The sequence below is a fragment of the Dipodomys merriami genome, unplaced genomic scaffold, assembly GCF_024711535.1.
Source record: "Dipodomys merriami isolate MVZ:Mamm:240054 unplaced genomic scaffold, mDipMer1.0.p SCAF_13, whole genome shotgun sequence".
Lineage (NCBI taxonomy): Eukaryota > Metazoa > Chordata > Mammalia > Rodentia > Heteromyidae > Dipodomys > Dipodomys merriami.
In genome coordinates, this window is record NW_027202604.1 from 17,572,454 (window position 1) to 17,594,757 (window position 22,304).

Here is a 22,304-nt window from a genome sequence, read left to right on the forward strand (position 1 = left end):
TATGAAATCAATAGATCTGAAATATATGGCTACTTCTCTAGTATAAATTAAATTCATTTGATTTAATTCTGACATGTCACTATATATTTAAAGTTAATGAGGTTTAATTTTTTTGTACTGTTAAATTCAGGACAAATGGAAAATAAAATAATACTCTGAATAAACAAAGTTTATTTGGTAGGGCAATTTTCATAGTCACTAAACAACTTGGACATTTCAGTATTTTCTCTTGACAGCACGAATAGTACACTGGCTCTGACTTCAGTTTCTGTATATATTTTTTATTGTTGTAAAACTATATCTTCTTATCTGATTTATCTATGACTTAGCAAATCAACAACTTACCTTTTTGAACTTATTAAAACCTCATACCCAAAGGGAGTCAAGAAGCTAATAAATCTGCAGATGAGAAGGAATTAAGATGTAAAGCACCTGATTTGCCAGTATATAATGTTTTGGATCCTCAGGAATCATTTAAGAACACCAATATGATCTTGAGTTAAAAAAAAAAAAAAGATTCAGCTCCTAGAAACCTGGGACCTTCCTTTTGGTGGTGCTGTTGCTACGCAATACTGCCAGGAAAACAGCACTCAAAATCTTATCAAATATAAGATACTGCTTTTCTATGATCACACTGCTAGAAATGTTGGAGTGAGAGAGATATATGAAAGCTAAATGGAAGAACAAGAAATAAGATGATCTTGCTAAGTTAAAAGGTAAAGACAATATTTTAATATTGTTATATAAGATCTATGAAAATGGCAATAATGTGACAAGGTTAATCAAGACCATAAATAACTTGTCTGAGAATCTTACCATATGTTTGTAATTTTATTAAGTGCATCTTGCATCAATTTTTTTCTCCAAATATGATCTGCAATATGCCATGTTAGATGGATGTCTGCAATGAGCATTTTAATACTTTTTCTAAGACTTATGTGCTTGGGGTATGTGCTCACATCTGCATTTTAGGCAGGCTTTTCTTGAATCTAGGTTCTTGGAAGGTCAAGACAATGATGAAATCACAAAGAGTTGATCTCTAAGGCTCTGTGATGGCCAGTCTGGATGCCAGTGTTTAAGCTCATATTGAAATAAGCATAAAAGCATCTCTGCCCACCCCTACAGTCCTCTACAGCTATAAAAGCAAAAGAATCCTAGAACTTTTCATGTCACTCAGTGGCCCTTTGAGGAGAGCCATTTGTAGTCCGTGTGTGTGCTCACTCTGCAGCAGGGGCCTCAGGCACATACCCCCATGCACTCACTTAGGTCACACAGTGGCAACATGAAGAGGTCCTCTTATTAACCCCATCTTGAAGGTGATACCAGAAAATGGCAGAGTTGGGATCTGGGCCCAGGTGGAATTTATATTCTTTTGGTGATCACCTGAAATTGTATCTACTAATAACTGTTCCTTAGGAACACACACACACACACACACACACACACACACACACACACACACACACACACACACACACACACACACACACACACACACACACACACACACACACACACACACACACACACACACACACACACACACACACACACACACACACACACACACACACACACACACACACACACACACACACACACACAATTGTATTGTGACTCAAAATTACTCACTTAGAAATTCATTATAACTAACTCCTAGCTTCCCTTGCCAAGGCTGCCTACAGCCCCGTGTCTGAATGTCTCGTGAGGGCTACTCCTAACAGAAACCTTCAAAAATTGATTACTTGTAGCCTGGTTTCCACAGAAGTTGTAAAGTATTGTTTTAATTGAATTTGGTTCTAAGTTAGAAACTGAAAAATTTGTCTGTCAAAGGCCAATGTATTTCTCAGTAGGCTTGATTTATTTAGCATGAGATGCCTACAAAAGGCAATTTTCTATGAGAAATATGGTTACACTTAATTACACTTTAAAATGACTAATTTATTATATCTAAACACCTTTTAAACAGTACATATTATTCTGAACTGTATAGATGCTGCGGAGAGCAGCTAAGGCATCAGACCTCATGTAAACACAACAGATTTTGCTGAAGACTTCAGTTCACTTGGTGTCAGCTTACTAGTTTCAGACTCTAATGTGTGTAAACTCACCAGGTAAGATACTACACTGAATGTTATCAGCTGACTAGAGCTTCCTTCCTTTCCACCCTTTCTTTCCTTCCTCTCATTTCTTTTTCCCTTCCCATCTCTCCTATCTCATCAGGCCTTGAAGATTTTTCCTCAAGGTATACACTTAATATTCACTTATCAGATTTTGAATATAAAACATGTTCTATACTACTAAAGATTTTAAAGCAAAACAAAGGTCATTTTTTATTCTGGAGTTTTGAAAAAAAGTGCCATCCTTTGTGTGTTGTTAATTTAAGGGGGTCAGTGAGGAAACTGTGTACGTGACAGTGAGGACTGGAAAGGGCCAAAGAGGCATTAGAGCTGTTTGAGGGGTAATTGGATACAAGGTATTAGGATATGTACAGAGTGTATTTAAGAAATTATAATTAGGATGGAAGCATGGAGTGAAAGGTGAGGAGCAGTGCGAGATGAAGTAGAAATGGGGGCAGGTATGAAATCATGGGGATCAGGGTGCCAAACTACACAGTCAATGGAAGCCATTGAAGGCCTTTATGAAGGGGAGAGGATCAGATCACAAATCTGAATAATAGTTATAATAACAATGATAGCGAATCTTTATTAAGTTCCAGATACACGTGCAGTGTTTTTACAAGGTCATAGCTTGGATCAGAACTGTGACACTCTGGCTTCTGAGAAGAGGCTTCCAGCCATCAGGGTATGGTGCCTGGGGGGCAGGCATAGAGGCACGAGGGACGATGTTAGGAATTTAGATGAAAGAATAACCACCATGGCTATGATATTAGGAAGTGAAAAGAGAGGAGCCTCAGAATTTGGAGGCCAGTTGGACATGGGGGATGAAAGTGTGGAAGGAGATCCCTCCCAATTTCTGGTTCAAGTGCCAGGGTGGATACTTGTGCCATTCACTGAGATATAAGAAGAGTAGGTTATCATTGTGATGAGACTGTGGGTTCTTTTGTTTCTCCTATCACTGTCCTTGTATAGTTTCTGAACAGAGCTGGATGAACTCACAGAAATTCCATAGTGATGCTTGCAAATTGCTCTATTTAAACTCTATATGCGCTCCGGGTGCAGAGTTCATTAAGGAATGTGGTTGTTGATAGTTCCAGTATTAGAACAGATTGAAATGGATGCTATAATAAACATACCTTATGAATACCAAAGGTAGGATCTCCAATATTTTCTGTCTGAAAAAATAGACTTTTCAGTTTCTCATTTAGTTGAACAGAGGGGTTATTAAGTTCATTCCTAACAGTGTTATTTTTGGCTGTGTACTTCTACGGTGCAGTAGTTGTCATGCAGGAGACTTTAGTCCTTGCCAGAACAGGACAGTGATGAGAACATAGTATCCAGGGCAACCAAGAGTTCAGACTTCTCAGTCCATAAATAATCATTCCTCGGCTTGCCCTCTGTCGTGCTTGTGTCTGAACTCCTTCATGGCAGAATGAGCTCCATCAGGAGGCTACTGTTGTCTTTCTCACTTGTGGGTTAAATGAGTGCGGAGGAATACTGTGTATGAAAGGCAGTGTTTCACTCCTATCACAAAGTGTGCTGGCAAAAATCTGCAAGTGTCTCTTACAATTCAGGTTACTAGAGCTACAAGGAGGCTCTGTAGCCAGAGTAATCTGAATATGGATATTTTCCTGAGTAGATGGATACTCTTGTGGCATAATGCATGTTTGATAGCTATATTTAATGGGAACACAACTGAGGCAAGAGAAACCTGGGGAATGAGCAGGTGGGAACAGACACACTAATTAGAAACTGCTATCACTTTTTCCTTTCACATCCTCATGGAGCCAATTAGAATTCTTCCTTCACAAAGACTTATAAATTCTCTGCAAATTACAGAAATCATACCTTCCACTGGAAGTGTGTAGTGCCCATTTGACAACTGAGTTATATACCAAGAAGTCACCATACCATGGAGGTTAGGAGCTCAGGCTTCGGAGTAGGGCCAAAGGAGGACTTCCTTGCTTGAGAGTTTCAATATTTTCATCTGGAAATGGGAACTATTTTGGTGCATAGAACTATTTTGGGGGCAGCTAGAAGGAGTAGTTTAAGATGACATGTGTGATATTAGGTGTTGGAGACTATTAGGTGTCTCCAAGACTTTCAAGATTTATAAAGATGTTGAAGCCCCAGAAAAAATTAACTTTAATTTACAAAAGTAAATTGCAAAACTAACAATTATTTAGTCTATATGTAAAGCATAGCATCCTCTGAATCGTACTACAAGTTAATGCTTAGGATAGAGTTATATATAAACATGAATCAATTATATGATTAAAAAGTTGTATTTTCTTTAAATTATATTGTTCAAAAGATATACTTAAGGTTGAATGAGAACATATTTTAATATGCTTGATACATTAAACATGATATTATAATTTGGAGCTGGAATGCATCCCAAAGGACCATGTGTCAAAAGCTTGGTCCTCAGTTTGTGACGCTTTTGGGAAATTGTAGAAACTTTAATAGTTGTAGCCTCCTAATTAGTAAGTGGAAGGAAGGAAGGTCACTAGGGGTGTGCCCTTGAGGGAGGATATTTTGACCGACTGCCACCCTTTCCTCTGTCTCACTCTATGACAAACTCCTTGCCATGATCTTCTGTCTTACCACAGGCCCAAGAGGAAAGGTCGTCCAAGTGACCATGGACTGAAACCATGAGCCAAAATAAACCTTTCCTGCATTTCAGTTGTTTTCTCAATTATTTTATCACAGTAATGGGAAGTTGACCAACATTTGCCTTTTATGTAAACATCCCTTGGGCTTATAGGTATTTGAAGATGGCTCTAAATGGTTAAGAATATAGTAGCACTCATTAGGATTATAGCATTTTTAAAAATGATGCATTGGATGTTGAAGTTTATGATTCATTTGTCTAATTAAGCCTTAAGATCCTAGAGAAAAACATTGTAGAAAATGGATTGAGTCAAAATATTGTCCCGGATCCACCTCTGAGCTGATGTAGAAATTTAGGCCCAAGATTCTAGTCTGTTCATTTGAAAAACAGGAAGACTAAGACTTGTTCCAACTCCCTGCTGGGCTATGGTGATGCTGATGGCCATGCTTAATGTGCTTAACCATGTTAACAAGGGAATGCAAGCCTTTGAAATAAGCATAGTGCCTGTCAAGGCTACTTGCACACAGGGAGGCATCAGTCAATAAATGCCTAGTGACTTCTACAAAAGGTTCCTTTCCACATTCAGATCGAAGCAATACTTATTATATGTTTATAGTCTTTCCCCTTTTGTCTATTTAATGAATGCTTATTTAACAAATCTAAAGTCTCCTCTACGATTAGGAATAAAACTAACACTCATCATCTACATGAAACTATTCTTTCTTCTTTAAAGGGATGGGTTTATATATTGCTATGATTTCAATGTATTCCTAAAGTATTTTTGTTTAAAAGTTCAGCCGTTGAATGAATAATATTAAGAGAGGTGATTAGATTGTGGGAACTGTCTTCTGGAAGGCTGTGGAGGAGTGTTAGTTATCATGAGGATGGGTTCCTGAAAACAGTATTAATTCAGCCTCCTTCTACTGGCACATGTACTTGTTCCTCCCCTGTCTTCTTCTCTCCTTCCTCAATGGGATTATGTAGAATGAAGGTCCTTGCCAGATGTAGGCCCTTCGACTTTGGACTTCTCAACTTCTAGAACTGGGACTTTTCTTGTACATTATATTTATGAATAATCCAGTCTTGTGCATTACGTTAGGAGTAGCACAAATGAGAATAAGATGGTTGACTATACCATGCATACTTTCTGACATTAAGTAAATATAATTGAAGAAAAGACAATGGCACCACCTAATTGCTGCCCCCAACCTTAAAATGTTATTTCAGAAAGAGCTCTAAGTATTTCTGGCAGTGACTGTTCTCATTTTAACTCTAATTTTCCAAGTCAAAGCTAGACTTTGCTTGAAAACTTGCTCCTTTTTGAGGTCATGGAATGAATGCAAAGCACAGTACTCACAGGTGGCAGGCAGGAGTTCCAGGTGGTTGTGTCATCACTGCTGGTACTGATGCTGACATTACAGTTGTCAACCTGGGATGCACTGAGGCCATGGGGAGCCCCAGTGTCTTCCAGTTCTTCATTCTGTTGCCGCCGTAGGCTTGCCAGCATCTGCAGCTCAGATTCACTCATCTGGCTGGGTTGATAGTTTCTCCAGTTGTACTCCTCCTGACCGAGAGAGAGGAAAATGACAGAAAGGGGCACTTTGTTTATAGGATCTTCTTAATTTTATAGGTTACCTACAAATGATACTCCTTAGCCTTAGCCATTATAATGGTTCCCTCACTGACAAGAGGCCAAAATCCTTCACAGATTTTCATGAAATGCCTACCTAAATCTCTCTCATCTTTTCCTCTTGCTCTTGATGGGCTAGCCACATTATCCTTCACTGAGTCCTCAAAAACATCAAAGTTGTACTTGCCTTAGTTCCTGTGCACATGCTAGCACTCCCTAAATCTGCTAACTGGTAGGCATCCTTTAGGTCCCTGGTGATATGGCCTTTCTTCAGGGAGGCCTTTTTTTGACAGTGACAAATGGGGTCAGGTCCTTTATTAGGTGCTTTCATGAGTTTAAGCATTTTCCTTTTTAATGTCTGTATATGTTTACCATAAGAGGTCTAACTATAAGTTACATGATCTAAGGTTGTTTTAAATCTATGAATTCCCAATCTGCAGATAGGGAAAGCCAACTCCATATTACCTGTCAGACCTTTGTAATAAAATTAAAGTCAGCAAATTCAACATACAAATTTAAACAAAGTATAGATGTGAAATATTTTATAAAAGTATATTCTAATGTATATTCTTTTCTTATTGTAAAACATGAACTTAAAAAGGATATGCTTTAAATATGTAAGTGTTGTGTTAATTCTATATCATACATTCATGGAGAAAAGAAATCACGTTTGGTCTTACTAAGGAAACTTCTCCAGAAAGAATATTATTCCATTAAAGATAAATTAGAACTTAGTATATAGTCTATGAATACAATGAAAATGTCTATTTCCCCATAAAAATGTTTACTTTTAGCATTTACCACAACTGCACTTGAGTGGCTGTGAGCTCTGCATTGATGAGCATCATGATTTCCTTACTCCTCCTTTATTACATGTCTGGTGCTTAGAAGGTGCTCAGCCAATATATTTTTTCCTTTGCTTATCCTGGGGCTTAAACTCAGGGTATTGTTCCTAACTACTTCTGCTCAAGGACAGCACTCTAACACTTGAGTCAAAGCTCTACTTCTTGCTTTTAGGTGAACTAGAGGCGAATGTCTCATTGACTTTCCTGCCCAGGTTGGCTTTGAACCATTATCCTAAAATCCTCCTGAGTAGTTAGGATTATAGGTATGAACCACCAGTGAATGGCTCAACCAATATTTGTGTTCTTTTTTTTTTGTATTGAATTCAGGGCCTTATGCTTGCTACACAGGTGCTCTACCTCAGAGCCACTACTCTAGTGCAACCATTATTTTTATGAAAATATAAAAATTCAAAGAAGTTTTTAAAACAAGAAAAACAATTCACTATTTACAAAGCACAAATTCATAAGGGATTTCCCTTATGAATCAGTATTACCTTATGGTAATACTGATAATGTCTACTATCATCAAAAGATGTCAAATATTTGGATTCACATTGGAAACATATGAGGTATGAAAGCCAGAAATCACTCAGAGCTAGAATAAACATCTTCCCCAATGTAGAATACAGGTCAATAATTTAATGTATAACCTATAAAATTAAGAAGAATGAGGGAAGAAGGTGGGTTGGGGAGGGATGGGTGAGAAGGTTGAAGGGGATGACATTGATCAAAATGCACTATACGCATAAACTTTCTGCTAAATGGCAACTTCTTGGAAAACTATTTAAAGATAATATAAAAACCTGAAGATCAACAGAACAGACTAGAGGACCTAGAAATAAAGCTGCATAAGTACAGTCAGTAGATATTTGACAAAGGAGCCAAAGACATACAGTGGAAGAATCATAACCTCTTCAACTATTGGTGCTGGGAAAACTGGGTGGCCACATGCAGAAAACTGAAAGTGGACTCTGACTATCACCATGCACTACATCAACTCAAAATGAGTTAAAGACCTTAACATCAAACCTGATATTCTGAAACTACTGCAGGACAGAGTAGGAGAGATACTTGAACTTATAGGCACAAGCAGGAACTTCCTGAACAGAGGCCCAGGGTCACAACAAATTGGAGAGAGACTGGACAAATGGGACTACCTTAAAATAAAAAGTTTCTGCACAGACAAAGAAATAGCAGCCAAACTAGAAAGACAGCCAACTAATTGGGAAAAAATATTTACCAGCAAAATATCGACAATATCCATTATATACAGGGAACTCAAGAAACTAACCCCTCACAAGTCTAACAAACTAATCATGAAATGGGCAAGGGAACTAAAGAGAGACTTCGCAGAAGAGATAAAAATGGCAAAGAAACACATGAGGAAATGTTCATCATCCCTGGCTGTAAAGGAAATGCAAATAAAAACAACACTGAGATACCACCTTACCCCAGTCAAATGGCCCACATCTTAAAGTCAGCCAACAACAAATGCTGGAGGGGATGTGGAGAAAGAGGAGCCCTACTGCATTGCTGGTGGGAATGTATACTAATACAACCACTTTGGAAAACAGTCTGGAGATACCTCAGAAAGCTAAATATAGACCTCCCCTATGACCCAGCCATACCACTCCTAGGCATCTACCCTGAGCAAAAGGAACTAGTATACAAAGACACATGCACCTCCATGTTTATTGCAGCACTGTTCACAATAGCCAAGATTTGGAAACAACCCAGATGCCCCACTGCTGATGAGTGGATCCAAAAATTGTGGTACCTATATACAATGGAATATTATGCAGCCATTAGAAAGGACAAAATAATGGCATTTGCAGGAAAATGGAAGGAACCTGAGCAGAATATTTTGAGTGAAGCCAAGAACAAAGAGACAAATGGCACATGGTCTCCCTGATATGTGGATGTTAAAGCCAAAATATAAGAAGATATGACAGAGTAACAGGACTCAAGAAACAAAGGACAGCCACACATTTTGTCATATCTTTGCGAAATGACTCCATGTTCTAGAACATATATATGGTAGATATATGCCCGCAACAGAGGGAAGACAGGAGGAGGAAAAAATAATTTGTCAAAGCTCATAGAATTCATAAACTGTATAGACCATGATAATGACAATTTTCCTTACGAAAGTTAAAATGTGTTTGTAACTAACTATCACTATTCCACAATACTACCACTATTCCACAATATGTAAAACTTATGTAATCACCTAATCTCAATTAAAGAACAAAAGTGAGAGAAGGGATAGGTTAAGAGAGATGGGTGACAATGTTGTCAGGCACTATGTACTCATGTACTGTTTTGAAGAATGGGAACTTCCTTGTACAATTACTTAAAGATAATAATAAAAATAAAGATAATATAAAAAAGATTACTACAAATCTTTAGAGTCTAATATAAATATCAGCTTAATGTATAGGGCAAGAATTGTTATGTGAAAGTTTTAAAATATTTTATTTCATTCCCCTTTAGACCAAATCAGATTTGAGAGGAAGTACTAGTTTCAATACTGCTAAAATGTCAGCACTGAATTTGAGCAGTGTGATTTACACCCAGCACTGGCATATTACTTAAAGCAGTTTTACAAATGCACATTTGGAACTAATGGTATTAGAGTCAAAAAGATCTTTTCCAGGAGATACTAGAATTTTTAGTTATTCAAATCTCTATATTACTTATCTTGAAAAGCCTTAGAGAGCTACTGCCTTCTCTTGCCTTCCTCCCCACCCCTGCCCATAAGATGTCAAAAGAAAATGTAATTTTGAAAACAATTCTTAGAGGTCCTAAGACATTAAATGCTTTTTAATAAAGCATTACCATCATCATATTTTGAGGATTCTTAAAGCTTATTATCTAATAATGTGATGTGGAGACTTTCTGGGAAATTGCCAATGGAACTTCAATGTTTATGGCTCCAGAGCTTGGCACCATATGAGGCTAGACAACCTTAAGGAATCATGAGTATTTAATATACTTTTAGGGTTCATAAGAAGAGGAAGAAATTCATATTTCTAATGAAAAAGAAATGAGAAGTGTTGAGGAGAAAATAAACCCAGAAAAGATGCTCACCATCAATTCAAATCCACAAGGAGAGACACCTCTCACATCTAGTAGGATGCTTACAGTAATTTTAAAAAGACAATAACAAGTGCTGGTAAGCATGGGGAGAAATTGGGATTTTCACACATTTCTTGTAAAATGATGCGAGTGCTTTGGATAAACATCTTGGCAGTCTCTCAAAGAGTTAAACATAGGGTTATTCTGTTCACCCCTAGGTATATACCAAGGAAAGGTGAAAATATGCCTACACAATAATTTGCACACAAATATTCATAATCACATTGTTTCTAATATCCCCAAAGTGGAAGAGGCCACTTGTCCATCAATGGACAAACGGATTTTTGTATATCGTATAATGGAATGTACTTCAGTCATAAAGAGAGAAACAAGCTTTGGAAATATTATGCTCAGTGAAATATGTCAGTTACAACAAACCACATCTTGTGTGATTCCATTTATATGAAATGTCAAGAATAGATGAATATTGAAAGACAGAAAGTAGAGGCTGGGGCAAAAGGACTGGGAAGTGTTTGCTAATGGGTATAAAGTTTCTTTTGGGGTGATGAAAATGCTGTGAAATTAGATCATGATGGTTCTAGAATATACTCCCAAATTACCTACTTTCAAAAGGTGTAGTTTATGGCATATAAATTACACCTCAATCAAAAGTAGTTTGGTAATAGGGAAACTATGAGATTATTAGCTTCTTGATTTGGAGTGAGCAGTGACCAAATGACTTGTTCTTCACTTCAGTTTTCTGCCAAAAAATAGAATTGAATGTTGTAATGTGTGACATGGGCATTTCATTGGGCTTGTTACTACTACTAATTGAAAAATGACACTTTAATTTTCTTATTTTCTCTTAAGATGAAATAATACACAGTTAGGATGAGAGAGTTCTCCATTCAATTTGTTGATTTATTCCACATGCTTATACTGGGCCTGAACAGCAATTCTGGGTGCCAGGACAGAATGAGGATGAGCTAGTGGTTAGGTTAGCCAGATCTAAGCCCAGGCCTTAGTTCTATCATTCTCCAGCTGTATTCGAATAGGAAAATTACTTTACCTTTCTATACCTCAGTTTCTTCATTGTTCAAATGCAGCCCATACTATACCACACAGAATTTTGGGTGGTCAGAGTCAAATAACACATATCTTATGCTTATCTCTGAACTTAACAAATAGCTATATTGGCGATGTCGATGTTATGATATGAAACTTTATCAGAAAATGGTGTTAGTTATTTTTTGAGATAAGGCCTTGCTTTATGTCTGGGCCATCCAGTACTGCAGTCCTCTTACTTGTGCTTCTCTATGTCTCTGAGATGAGATGTGTGCTACTGTACCTAACTAATAGTTGAGATGGAATACTGCAGACTCCTTTTTTTTTGTGGCAATCTGGCCACAAATGATCCTCTAATCTCTGTCTCCCAAGCTAATTATGTTGATGTGTGTGTGTGTGTGTGTGTGTGTGTGTGTGTGTGTGTGTGTGTGTGTGTGTGTGTGTGTGTGTGTGTGTGTGTATGAAGTAACTCATATATAACTATTCAAAATTATTCAAAATAGTATGCATAATATAAAACTAAATTTAACAATCAAAATGATTGAGATTAAAAATATGTGGTAATAACTTTATGTTGTTTTCCCGAACTGGAATGGATTGTCTTTGGAACACATATTCTTAGGGTAAAAACATCCCTTTTAAGGGTCTACTGAGTTGGCAACCAATATACATACTCTGTTATTTTTCTTTTTTTTTCTCTCATTTTCTCTGATTCCTTTCCTTTCAGACCTTGGTCCAATCTATACTCTGGTAGCACAAGAAGCAAAAGGAAAACAAGACACATCATTGAGCCTATGGTCTAGAAAGTGAGATTGTACAGTAGAAATTATAATGTGCTATGGTGAATATCACAAGTAGATTAGTAGATGCCCAGGGATGGGGTAAAGGGGCAACCATTTCCCAGTCCCCTTTACCCCAGGCCTGAGCATCCACTAATCTACTTGTGATATGCATCTTTTGGGGTGATAAAAATGTTCTGAAATTAAGTCATTAGGTATAACACTTGAGAACAGTACAGAAGTGACTCTTCAGTACAATTACAGAAAATTCAAGAAGGCTAAGGTGGCATTTGATAGAAATTTTAAATTGTTGGCAGTGGAATTAGTGGTTTTTGGAAGGACTCTCTCTACCACTGGCAGTACTGAAACAAGGGCTGAGAAATAGCTGGCTGGCCTCTTACAGTCATTTGCTATGGTGGCAATAAGATAGAGTGAGTCATTAATTTATCGCACAAATACTTACGGAAACTCTACTACATGTCAGGTCCTGTTCGTGCTAAGTTTGCACAGAACTCTGTATTTCCATGATCTTATTTCCTACAATAGTAAAATGTATTCTGACAACATTGTGGAAGGAACAGCCAAAATGAACAGAGGGAAGAAAGTGACTTCCTCCAGGTCATGAATAGAGAAATTGGTGACAGAGGCAGGTAATTAACTCAGTTCTCCAAGTCATTTCTGATTTGCAATCTCTTAAGCCACTTTAAAATCACCAGAAAGGCTAAATCATTTATTAGTGGTATTTTTAAAAATAGACGCTTGCAATAAAGTCTTCACATTAAAGTGGACTCCCAAATAACATGTTACCTGACTAAATTATACAACTGCTGAGAGACAATAATTCTAACACTAATGGGATCACAATGTTATATACATCCAAGTTGCATCTCAAGATATTGTACAAAAGAAGGGAGATATTGTTAATAAGATTTGTTAAGAAATGAAGCATTAGTTGGTTGTCAGTGGTTCATGCTTTTAATGCTAGCTATTCAGTTGGCTGAGATCTGAGGATCAGTGGCTCAAAGCCAGCCTGAGTAGCAAAGTCTGTGAAACTTTAATCTCCAGTTAACCAGCAAAAAAAAATGCTGGAAACCAGAGGTATGGTTCCAGAGTTCCACCCTTGAGGGAAAAAGCTAAGGGAGAATCCTGGCCCTACAGTCAAGCTCCAATACCAAAACTGGGAGGAAGGCTATATAATTCAACTGTGCTCAGGCTCCCAGACAAGACAACTGCTTACTAAGCCAGTCCAGTCATTAATTTTCATCGACTTTTCCTTATAAATTATGTGAGGCCTGAGACAGTAAGGCTATAATGGCAGTCAAATGTAGCCCTTGCTTTGGTAGGCCTTACAACTAGCAGGGCAAATGGTAGCCATGAAGAAATGACTACGCATAAGGCAGAATAATGATCATGCATAAGGTAAAAACCTAATATTAATAATCACATAAAATCTTGATAATGATTAAAAGGAAAACTCATAACTCCAGCAAAACAATATAAGCTACAATAAACAAAACTCATATTTTAAGTTGATGACCTTTGCATAACTGTTTAAGATTCTAGAACATAAGAGCTTAATGGATCAAATATCCATTTTCAGTATTTTGTGAACCTTGAAAAGACCCAGTTTCACTGAACTGTAGATGAGCCCAGGTTTAGTTTACAGTGGTTATATGGAGAAAGATGAACTGTGCCATGAAATAAGGTCAGACTAAGTACTTCACTCTGTTCTTTCCAGATGAGAGAGAAATAGACCTAGAAGAAAAAAAAATCCCTATCCTGGAGCTAATAAAATCATCCAGACTCTCAGAATCAGGCTTACACTGAGACAATCCCTGAATTGCACAGCATAGATGACATCACGTGGCAAAAATGTTTAGTGCAAGGTCCATCAATTGATCTCTGTCTCTGCATTCTTTTAAGTTATACAGATTAACTTAACAAAAAGTGTTACTAATTTCACAGGGGATAATAGCTGTTAGAATATAATACATATGGCAGCAAAGAGAAAGGAGATATCCAAAAGGGTCTGGAATTCCAGAGAAAAGAGAGGTCACTTTGTATAGTTAGATAAGGCTTTGTGCAGAAGATGGTGTCAAAACTTTGCCTTTAAGAAGAGAAATACTGTAGCATATTCCAACCGCCAGATAGGAAAACCAGAAGGCAAGCCAGAAGTAGGTATCTTATTGTTCACAGAAAAAAATCATTAAATAGGCAACAAAGTAATACATTGTTAAAAAAATAAAATCAGTAAAACTGATCCAAATCAATAAGAATAAAAATACTTATAATCCAAATTTAACAGAATGGATTCCTCTTTCCTGTCCAAGTCTTATTAAAAGCCTAAGATCTACCAAAAGATATATTCTTAATAGCTCCCAAATGAAAACTACCAACATGTCCAGTGAAGTGGATGAATATGTGGGGTTAATTTATATTGTGAAACATTATACAGCAAAGAAATGAGAGATCTAGTGAATCTCATCATCACTAACTTGGAGGACCCAGACATATAAGGGTCTATAGTGGTAAAATTAATCGTAGGGATGGGTAGTATGGGGGAATAGTGGCAGGAAGAGGTAGAAACAAAGCCTCTAGATTATGGGTATTATTCTTTCTTGATTTGAGTGACTGTTACATGGGTTTGTGCAGTTTGTAAATTTATCAAGTATACGCTTATGTGTACTTCTCCACGATCAACAAAAACAAAGACATCTAAGGTTGAAAAAAGATTTCTAGAAGCTTGGTGCTGATGGTTCACGCCTGTAATCCTAGTTACTTGGGAAGCTGAGATAAAGGATAATAGTTCAAGGCCACAGAGAAGTTTGCAAGACTCCTTTTCATGTGAATGTGGTGGGGTGAGCCTGTTATCCTCACAACATCAGTAAGTCCAGCATGTGGATCGTACCTAGACATGTGCCCAGGCAGGAAATGAGACATTACTTTAAAAATAGCAAAATACAGGGCTGAAATAAGGCTTAGCATGAAGAAAGCCAGCCTGTAAGGCTTTTAGTTCAGATTCCTAGAAAATAACCGTTGGCAACTCTGTCTTATAGTTCTTTTTTTTTCTTTTTTTTTGTAAATGTAGCTGAGGAAAGTTAGGGTCAGGATGGTTTCAATGGTTTTGTAGTTGTGATTAGAAATTTTGGGAGGTTTTGTAGATCCTTACACGATAACAAGAAAACTATAAAAGTCAGTTTTTCAAGGGTAATTTTAAGTTTTAATTGACATTTTAATGTGAGGTTCTTTCTATTTCTATTTGCAGACAATGTTTAATGTCTACTTTGACATTTTAAATAATAGCTGACAGTAAATTAGTGTTCAGGGTATCTTCTCACCAGCAAGCATTCCTGAAAATTTGTTTCTAATTCCTAATCTATGAACCTCCCACAAGAGTTTGCCCTGACTCATGGGGGACACAGGTTCACTAATGGGAAGAACAATAAGAAGACAGGAGCTATAAACATGAACTATAAGTGACACATAGTTGGCCACCCAGGACATACACAATTTATGGTAGCTTTCAGCATTTGCTTCACCAGGCAAAGGGGTAAATTAAAATTTAAAGACAAAGCCACAGACCTACTTGAAAAACTTTGCTAAGTGTAAGGGATACTATGTCAAGTCATATAAATCAGAAGCCAGACCATTTGAAGGCACTGTCTGGCAGTGCATAGATCATGTTTCTTGTCAATGGGATTCATAATGGACCTAAGCACATCCAAAGCCAATATTGTTAACTATCTGTGACAAATCTTTCAGCATGTAACCTAGACACTTTTGACAATCCTTGACTTCATTATACACACAAATCCTTTAAAAGTTTTAGGTAGAGAATTCTTAGATAACTAAACTCAAATTAAATTGCTTGTGAGGGGATAGACAAATTTCAATCTCATACATGTTCCTTTGTTTGGTGGAGGAGGAAGAGCATGCAAAGAATTTATTTTTCACTTTTTGAATTTTTCACATTTTATTCGCATCAACTATCTGTATAAGGATGCTTTGTTGTGACATGTTTATATCTGCATATTAGACTTTACTGCTTCACTTTTCCTTATCTCCCTTTCTCCATTCCCAAGTCATTCTCAATAAGCTCACTGTTCCATTTTCACAGGTGTACATGAAGTATTTTTGATCATATTTGTCCTCTTCCAGTCTCTCCATTTGCTCTCCCACTTCTTTCACTAATGCATAAAGCCTGCAGAATCTGCTTTACATTCTTGTCACTAGTTTATATTCAAATGACAAGAGTTTTAAAAAGATTTTTAGATCAATTTGTTGTATTTGCATAGAACACCTTACTAATCCATGGCTTCAGTAGAAATATACTTCTATGCATCTTATCTTGATAGCATGTTAAATTTTAGAAACAATTTTCTGACATAAATAACTAAGCTCTTCTTCTTAAAAATTTTAATTTTCCAGCACCCATCTTCTGACATAGAGTTACTTCCTGAGTTTAGAATTAATTATATACCAGAAGGACTCTAGCAAAACAAGCCAGCTTTGGCCAGCTCTCATATTCAAAGGTATGCCACCTGCAAGGCAACAGTAGACTAGGGCCTGGGTGAAGTCTAGCAGCCATCCATAAATGTTAGCTTAAAATGCTATGTAAAGAACCAGGAGGAAAACAGTGACTGAGACTGTTTGTAGAAATGAAAACAGTAGAAGGAAGCAAATGGAAGTTTCTAGTACGGGAAAGTGATCATTTTAACTTAGTTCAATCTGTTTTAGAATAAGAAAAATTTGTAACAACAACAGAAATGTTATCATGTGTGGGTTTTTGTGCACCAAAATACTCAAAAGCTTCAAGTGATAGAAGTCAAATTGACACATGATCATTGATTTTTTTTGTTTTTTTGGGGGGGGGTTGGCCCTTCATTGAAGGAAGTGGTTCATTGTGAATGGTGATTGGCTTTTCTGACTGAAACTCTAGTTTGATCCTGCTTTGTCACTTAGATGTAAACAGAATGAAGCCCTTTTCTTTATCACACAACAGTGAAGCTTAAATGAAGATGTCAAAATGGAACTGGAGATAAAGCACAGAATATCATGCAGAGTGCCTGGCACATGGGAGGTACTGCAAATCCTTAAGGATTCTTATTCAAAGTCTTCATACCTCAGAGTGTTTAGGAAATGCTGCTAACCTAGTGCTTCTTATATAGTGGGAAAATGGCAAGTATGACTTGATGCTACTTAAAGTTAGGAAAACTAGGCCATCAGAGAAGAAAAATTTCTTCAATAAACACTGAGGAGTAGGATGTAATCTTAGTATCATAGAATTTTGGAGAACTTACAGGGAAACATTACAGTGTATTTGGTTAAACACTACATGCACTGGCATTGGGCTCACACTTCTGTTGGTGCTTCATTTTGTCAAATCCTCTTACCTACAATTTCTTCAACTTTTGAGAACTAAAATTTGCATACTGAGCTGCTCAGAGAGGGAGTAAAATGTCTGAATGATTTCAGTTATCCTCTAACATTACCCACTTTTGTGCTATAATTCTTTTTGTTATTTTAATATATTCCTATAGAACATTTTGCCTTTGTCTATAACTAAAATCAGATACTAGATACAAAGAAAACTGAAGAAACAATACTGTCTGTGGAAAGAGCAGGAGTTTAGATTTTTTTTGTTTTATTTATTTATTTTTATTTTATCTTGCCAGTCTTGGGGCTTGAACTCAGGGCCTGAGCACTGTCCTTGAGCTTTTTTGGCTCAAGACTAACACTCTCTCACTTGAGCCACAGCTCTACTTCTGGCCTTTTCTGTTTATGTGGTACTGAGGAATAGAACCCAGGGCTTCATGCACGTTAGGCAAGCATTCTACCACTAAGCCACATCCCCAGCCCAGAAAATTATTTTTTTGGTATATATTTTTTATTGTAAAAATACTGTATAGAGGGGTTACAGTTATATGAGTAAGATAATGACAAAATGCTGAAATAAGTTATTATTTTTTTAAAAGGTAAAAGCCAGGCTTTGGTGGTTCATGTTGGTAATCCTAGCTACTCAGAATGCTGAGGTTTGAGGATCCTGGTTCGAAGCCAGCCCGAGCAGGAAAGTCTGTGATTCTTTTTTTTATTATTTTATTGTTTATTTATTAGAATATATATAATTGTACAAAGTTTTCATTGTGAAATTTGGTCGAGATTCTTATCTCTAATAAACTACTCAGGAAAAGTTGTAAGTGATGTTGTAGTTCAATTGATAGAATGCTAGCCTTGAGTACAAAGAAGCTCAGAGACAAAGCCTAGACCCAGAGTTCAAGCCTCAGGACTGTTAAAATGCAAAGCAAAGCAAAACAAAACAAAACAACTCAGAAAAGGAGCTGTCGCTTAAGTGGTAGAGTGCTAGCCTTGATTGTTTTTTTGTTTTTTTTTTTGGGTCCGGTCATGGGGCCTGAACTCTGGGCCTGGGCGCTGTCCCTCAGCTCTTCAGCTCAAGGCTAGCACTCTACCACTTGAGCCACAGCACCACTTCCGGCTTTTTTCTTTTTGCTTATTTGGTGCTGAGGAATCAAACCCAGGGCCTCTGTTATGCAAGGCATGTGCTCTACCTCTGAGCCAACTTCCCAGCCCCAGAGTGCTAGCCTTGAGCAAAAGAGCTCAAGGATAAGGCCTAGGGCCCTAACTTCAAGCCCCAGGAGGGGAGAGCAGAAAGGGAAAGGGAGGGTTAGGAGTAAATTCTACCTGGGAAATTTCTATGCTCAATTCAAATACTTATGCTGAATGTTACTTCACCCACTTCTGTAGTTTCAGCAATATCTCCAAAAATACATGGAAATATAAAGCTGATATAATGACCTTGTCTTTTCAGGGATAATGAACCAGTACAGTTTTGAAAAAAAAATTAATGGGTAGGAGTGTCCAATTTATCAAATGAAATATTTTTCCTGTGGTTAGCATTAAGGGTTATGAAATGCAGTAGCATTTTTTTGCCCCAATTTAGTTCCATCCATCAGTCATGAAACTACACATTTAGCTCTGAGAACAAGGCAGGCACACAGAGGGAGATCTCTGGAGAATGACCAGATACCATTCCTGCTTCTGAATCTTTTTTTCCCCCTCTCTCTTCAGGGTATCCCTAAGGAAAAAAAAAACCAGATCTGTTACATTAATCCATTCTATGTTACCATATCATTCAAACATAGAATGCAAAAATCATATAGCTATACAACAACCAATTACTGAATAGTACTAGTAATTTTTGAGATTTTTTTATGATTTTGAAAATATTTCATTTGTTTTATAATGGTAAGCATTCTGGTTTATATTTCTAATTTCCTGTTATTAGGTATTTAGAAAATATCCTTCTTTGGATTAAAATCCCTGGGATCATGGACTAGGTATTCTATATCTGTGATTTCATTTAATAGTCAAAAACCCTCAACAGAATGAGTATTATATTCTCCAAGCTTATAGATGAGATCGCAAAGAAGAAGCAAAGAGAAGTTAGTAAAAATCTGGACGTAAGTAGTTCTGTCTGACTCTACTGGTGCTCTGAGCTACCATGTCTACTGCTCGACTAACCAGTTTGGAGGGATGAAAAGTAGCTGGACTTAATGGAAGGCCCTGTTTGTAGAAGGCTGTTTCTCAGGTTGCCCTATGGGAACATGAGACTAGTATGTGCCTAAGATAGAACTACCAAAGGAGTCTGCTCATTTGAGCCAGGGCAATGAACACATGTAATATGCAGGGCAATGGGAACTTGACACAGGTGTTTGGAAACAATGCAATATTGTTGCAGTAGACACCAGGGAGGTCAGAAAGAAATTTATGAATTCCTTAAACAACAGAGGGTTGTTGGAAAAACAGCTGCAAGTGGCATACTCAAGTGGCAAATTCAAAGACAGACAGATGGCTTCTATCTGAAAAAAGTGTTCTACACCTAGAAAATTGAGTTTTATATAAATGAAATAATGCTTTAAAACTCTAAAGTAATTCACAAATTCATTTTCCCCTAAATTAGTAGAGCACAAATTAAATATTTTATTGCTTAAAAAATGTGATGATTGATATAATTTTGATATCACTAACTCCAGACTGGACTCAAGTATATCTGGTGGGTAGTGAAATAAAGCCTTCAACTTTACCCAGAATACCTTCACGATTAACTTGAAAAACTGTTCATATTTTACCATGGCCTAAAATATCTTTAAAAGTATCTTTCTATAATTCAATTTTGATATTAAAATGTAGAGATTAAACTTAAAAGTTAAGCTGTGTGCCAATGGCTCACACATATAATCCTAGCTACTCAGGAGGCTGGGATCTGAGGATCGCCATCCAAAGCCAGGCTGGGCAGGAAAGTCATCTACAATAAGCTACTCAGAAAATGCTGGAAGTGGTATTGTGGCTCACGTGGTAGAGTGCTAGCCTTGAGCAGAAGCAGCTCAGGGACAGCGTCTAGGTCTTTTTCTTTTCCTAAAGAATTTGTAATTAGTAGCCTATCAGCCTATTATGTCTTTCTCGTGAAAACACCCATTCTTTAATAAATTCAAACTTTTTTTTAAGCAAGGGAGGACTACACAGGCTTCTATATCTTCTTTTGTTTGTTTAGAGATGCAGTTAATGACATGTGCAGATTTAAAATGACTCACTCATAATTGTTTGAATGCAGTTATATGTGCAGAAAAGTTTAATTACCAGCTATCTACATGGTTGCAATATTACCCAGAAGGCTGTACTTCTTTCTTAATTAAAAATATTTGAACTTAATAATGGAGAACCCTATTAAAACATGAATAAAACATTACAAGGAAATTTCCCAAGCAGCTAGCAAATCAATTTCAGTAAGCATTCCTTAAGACTTGTTTCTTTCCATCATAGGGAATTAGACAGTTTTATATCTCTTTTTATAAAAGCTTTTGCTTCTCCTTTGACAAAATGTTGCTTCACATTGACAATCTATGAGAATGGTAATGGGAAATCTACTTATAATTCCTGATTGCAGTGTCTTGATGGCTAAGTTGCTAGCTAAGGTTCTCCTGCTGTCCTTCACAGTTCATGATGCAGACAGATTTGTTTGCCATGTGCTCCCTAGCATTGCCATCCAGGATCCCCACCACAGACCCAAGGTAATATGCTGCCTGATGTTGGACAAGAATGTCTAGAACTGCAATTACATTATTATCTGACCAGTTTTTACAAGTTCCAAGCCCAGAAGTTGTTCTCAATTGTACCCATTTCCTATTCCTCATAGTCTATCAGTCCCTTATCTGCCACTTTTCTTCATCTGCAGTCTGAGCTATCAGTAGAACATATCATTCCATTCCTGCTTTGCTGCATCCATTTTTGACACAGCCATAGAAAACTTGTGGCAGAAATCAGGCTATATCATTTGCCTAACTTAAAACCCTCCAAACATTTGCCATTGCACTTGAAAAAAGGCCATACTCATCACATCCTTCCTGGCCCAACCTGAGCTGAGTCCTGTGCACTTCTTTTACTTATCATCCTTTATTCTCCCCTTGCCCACATGGCTCAGTTATGTAGGTCCTTTACTCTTCACAGATGTCCATTTCAGGAGCTCTGAATCCTGTTGTTCCTAATGCCTAAAAGCACTGTTCTCATGCTATCCAAATGTCTGGTGTCTCTTCTCTTTAAACTTTACATCTGAGTTCAAATGTAACCTGCTCAGATGGTAACTGAGTGTCAACTAGTCTGCTCATTCTGCCACTTGGTCCCATCATTCTATTTCTTTCTTTCCATACTCTTATCATAGATTATTTTGTGTACTTGTTTATTGTGTGTTTCCTAATAGATGTAAGCTCCTGAGGAGAGAGGCCTTATCTATCTTGGTCAATGATGTATCTCTAGCACTTAGGAGAACGTCTTTCCTTTAGGAACTCAATAGAAAAAGTGTTGCTCTTCTTATCCCTAAGAGAGTCACAGAGTTGTATCCTATCACCTGGAGGTCCTTTATTTTAGAAGCTCAGCTTAGGTGGAAGAGGCCCCAGTAAGTCAGTATTCCACATACATGGACTAAATTCCTTGTCAGTAATGAGAATTTCATGCCTGCATTCATACTAACATTAGAGGAACTTCTAGTACCAAGGTACTTTTCAAACTTTAGGGACAGATTATGACTAAACTCATATAGTCTGTGTTAGAGTTCAATAGGAAGGCATGATAGTCAAAATGAAAAATCTATGAAATAAGAGA

The 22,304-nt window shown here is 37.2% G+C and overlaps 1 protein-coding gene and 1 long non-coding RNA gene across 7 annotated transcripts in view; one reads left to right on the top strand and one right to left on the bottom strand.

The window, feature by feature from the left end:
- Window positions 1-22,304, top strand: part of LOC138824717 (uncharacterized) — a 108,563-nt gene that overhangs the window by 73,360 nt on the left and 12,899 nt on the right. The window lies entirely within an intron of this gene.
- Window positions 1-22,304, bottom strand: part of Cfap20dc (CFAP20 domain containing) — a 200,262-nt gene that overhangs the window by 39,547 nt on the left and 138,411 nt on the right. For all 6 annotated transcript variants that reach the window (XM_070018826.1, XM_070018827.1, XM_070018830.1 and 3 more), the window contains one exon: window positions 6,092-6,298. In XM_070018826.1, coding sequence (XP_069874927.1) covers window positions 6,092-6,298 — 207 coding nt within the window. The remainder of the gene's footprint in view (window positions 1-6,091; window positions 6,299-22,304) is intronic.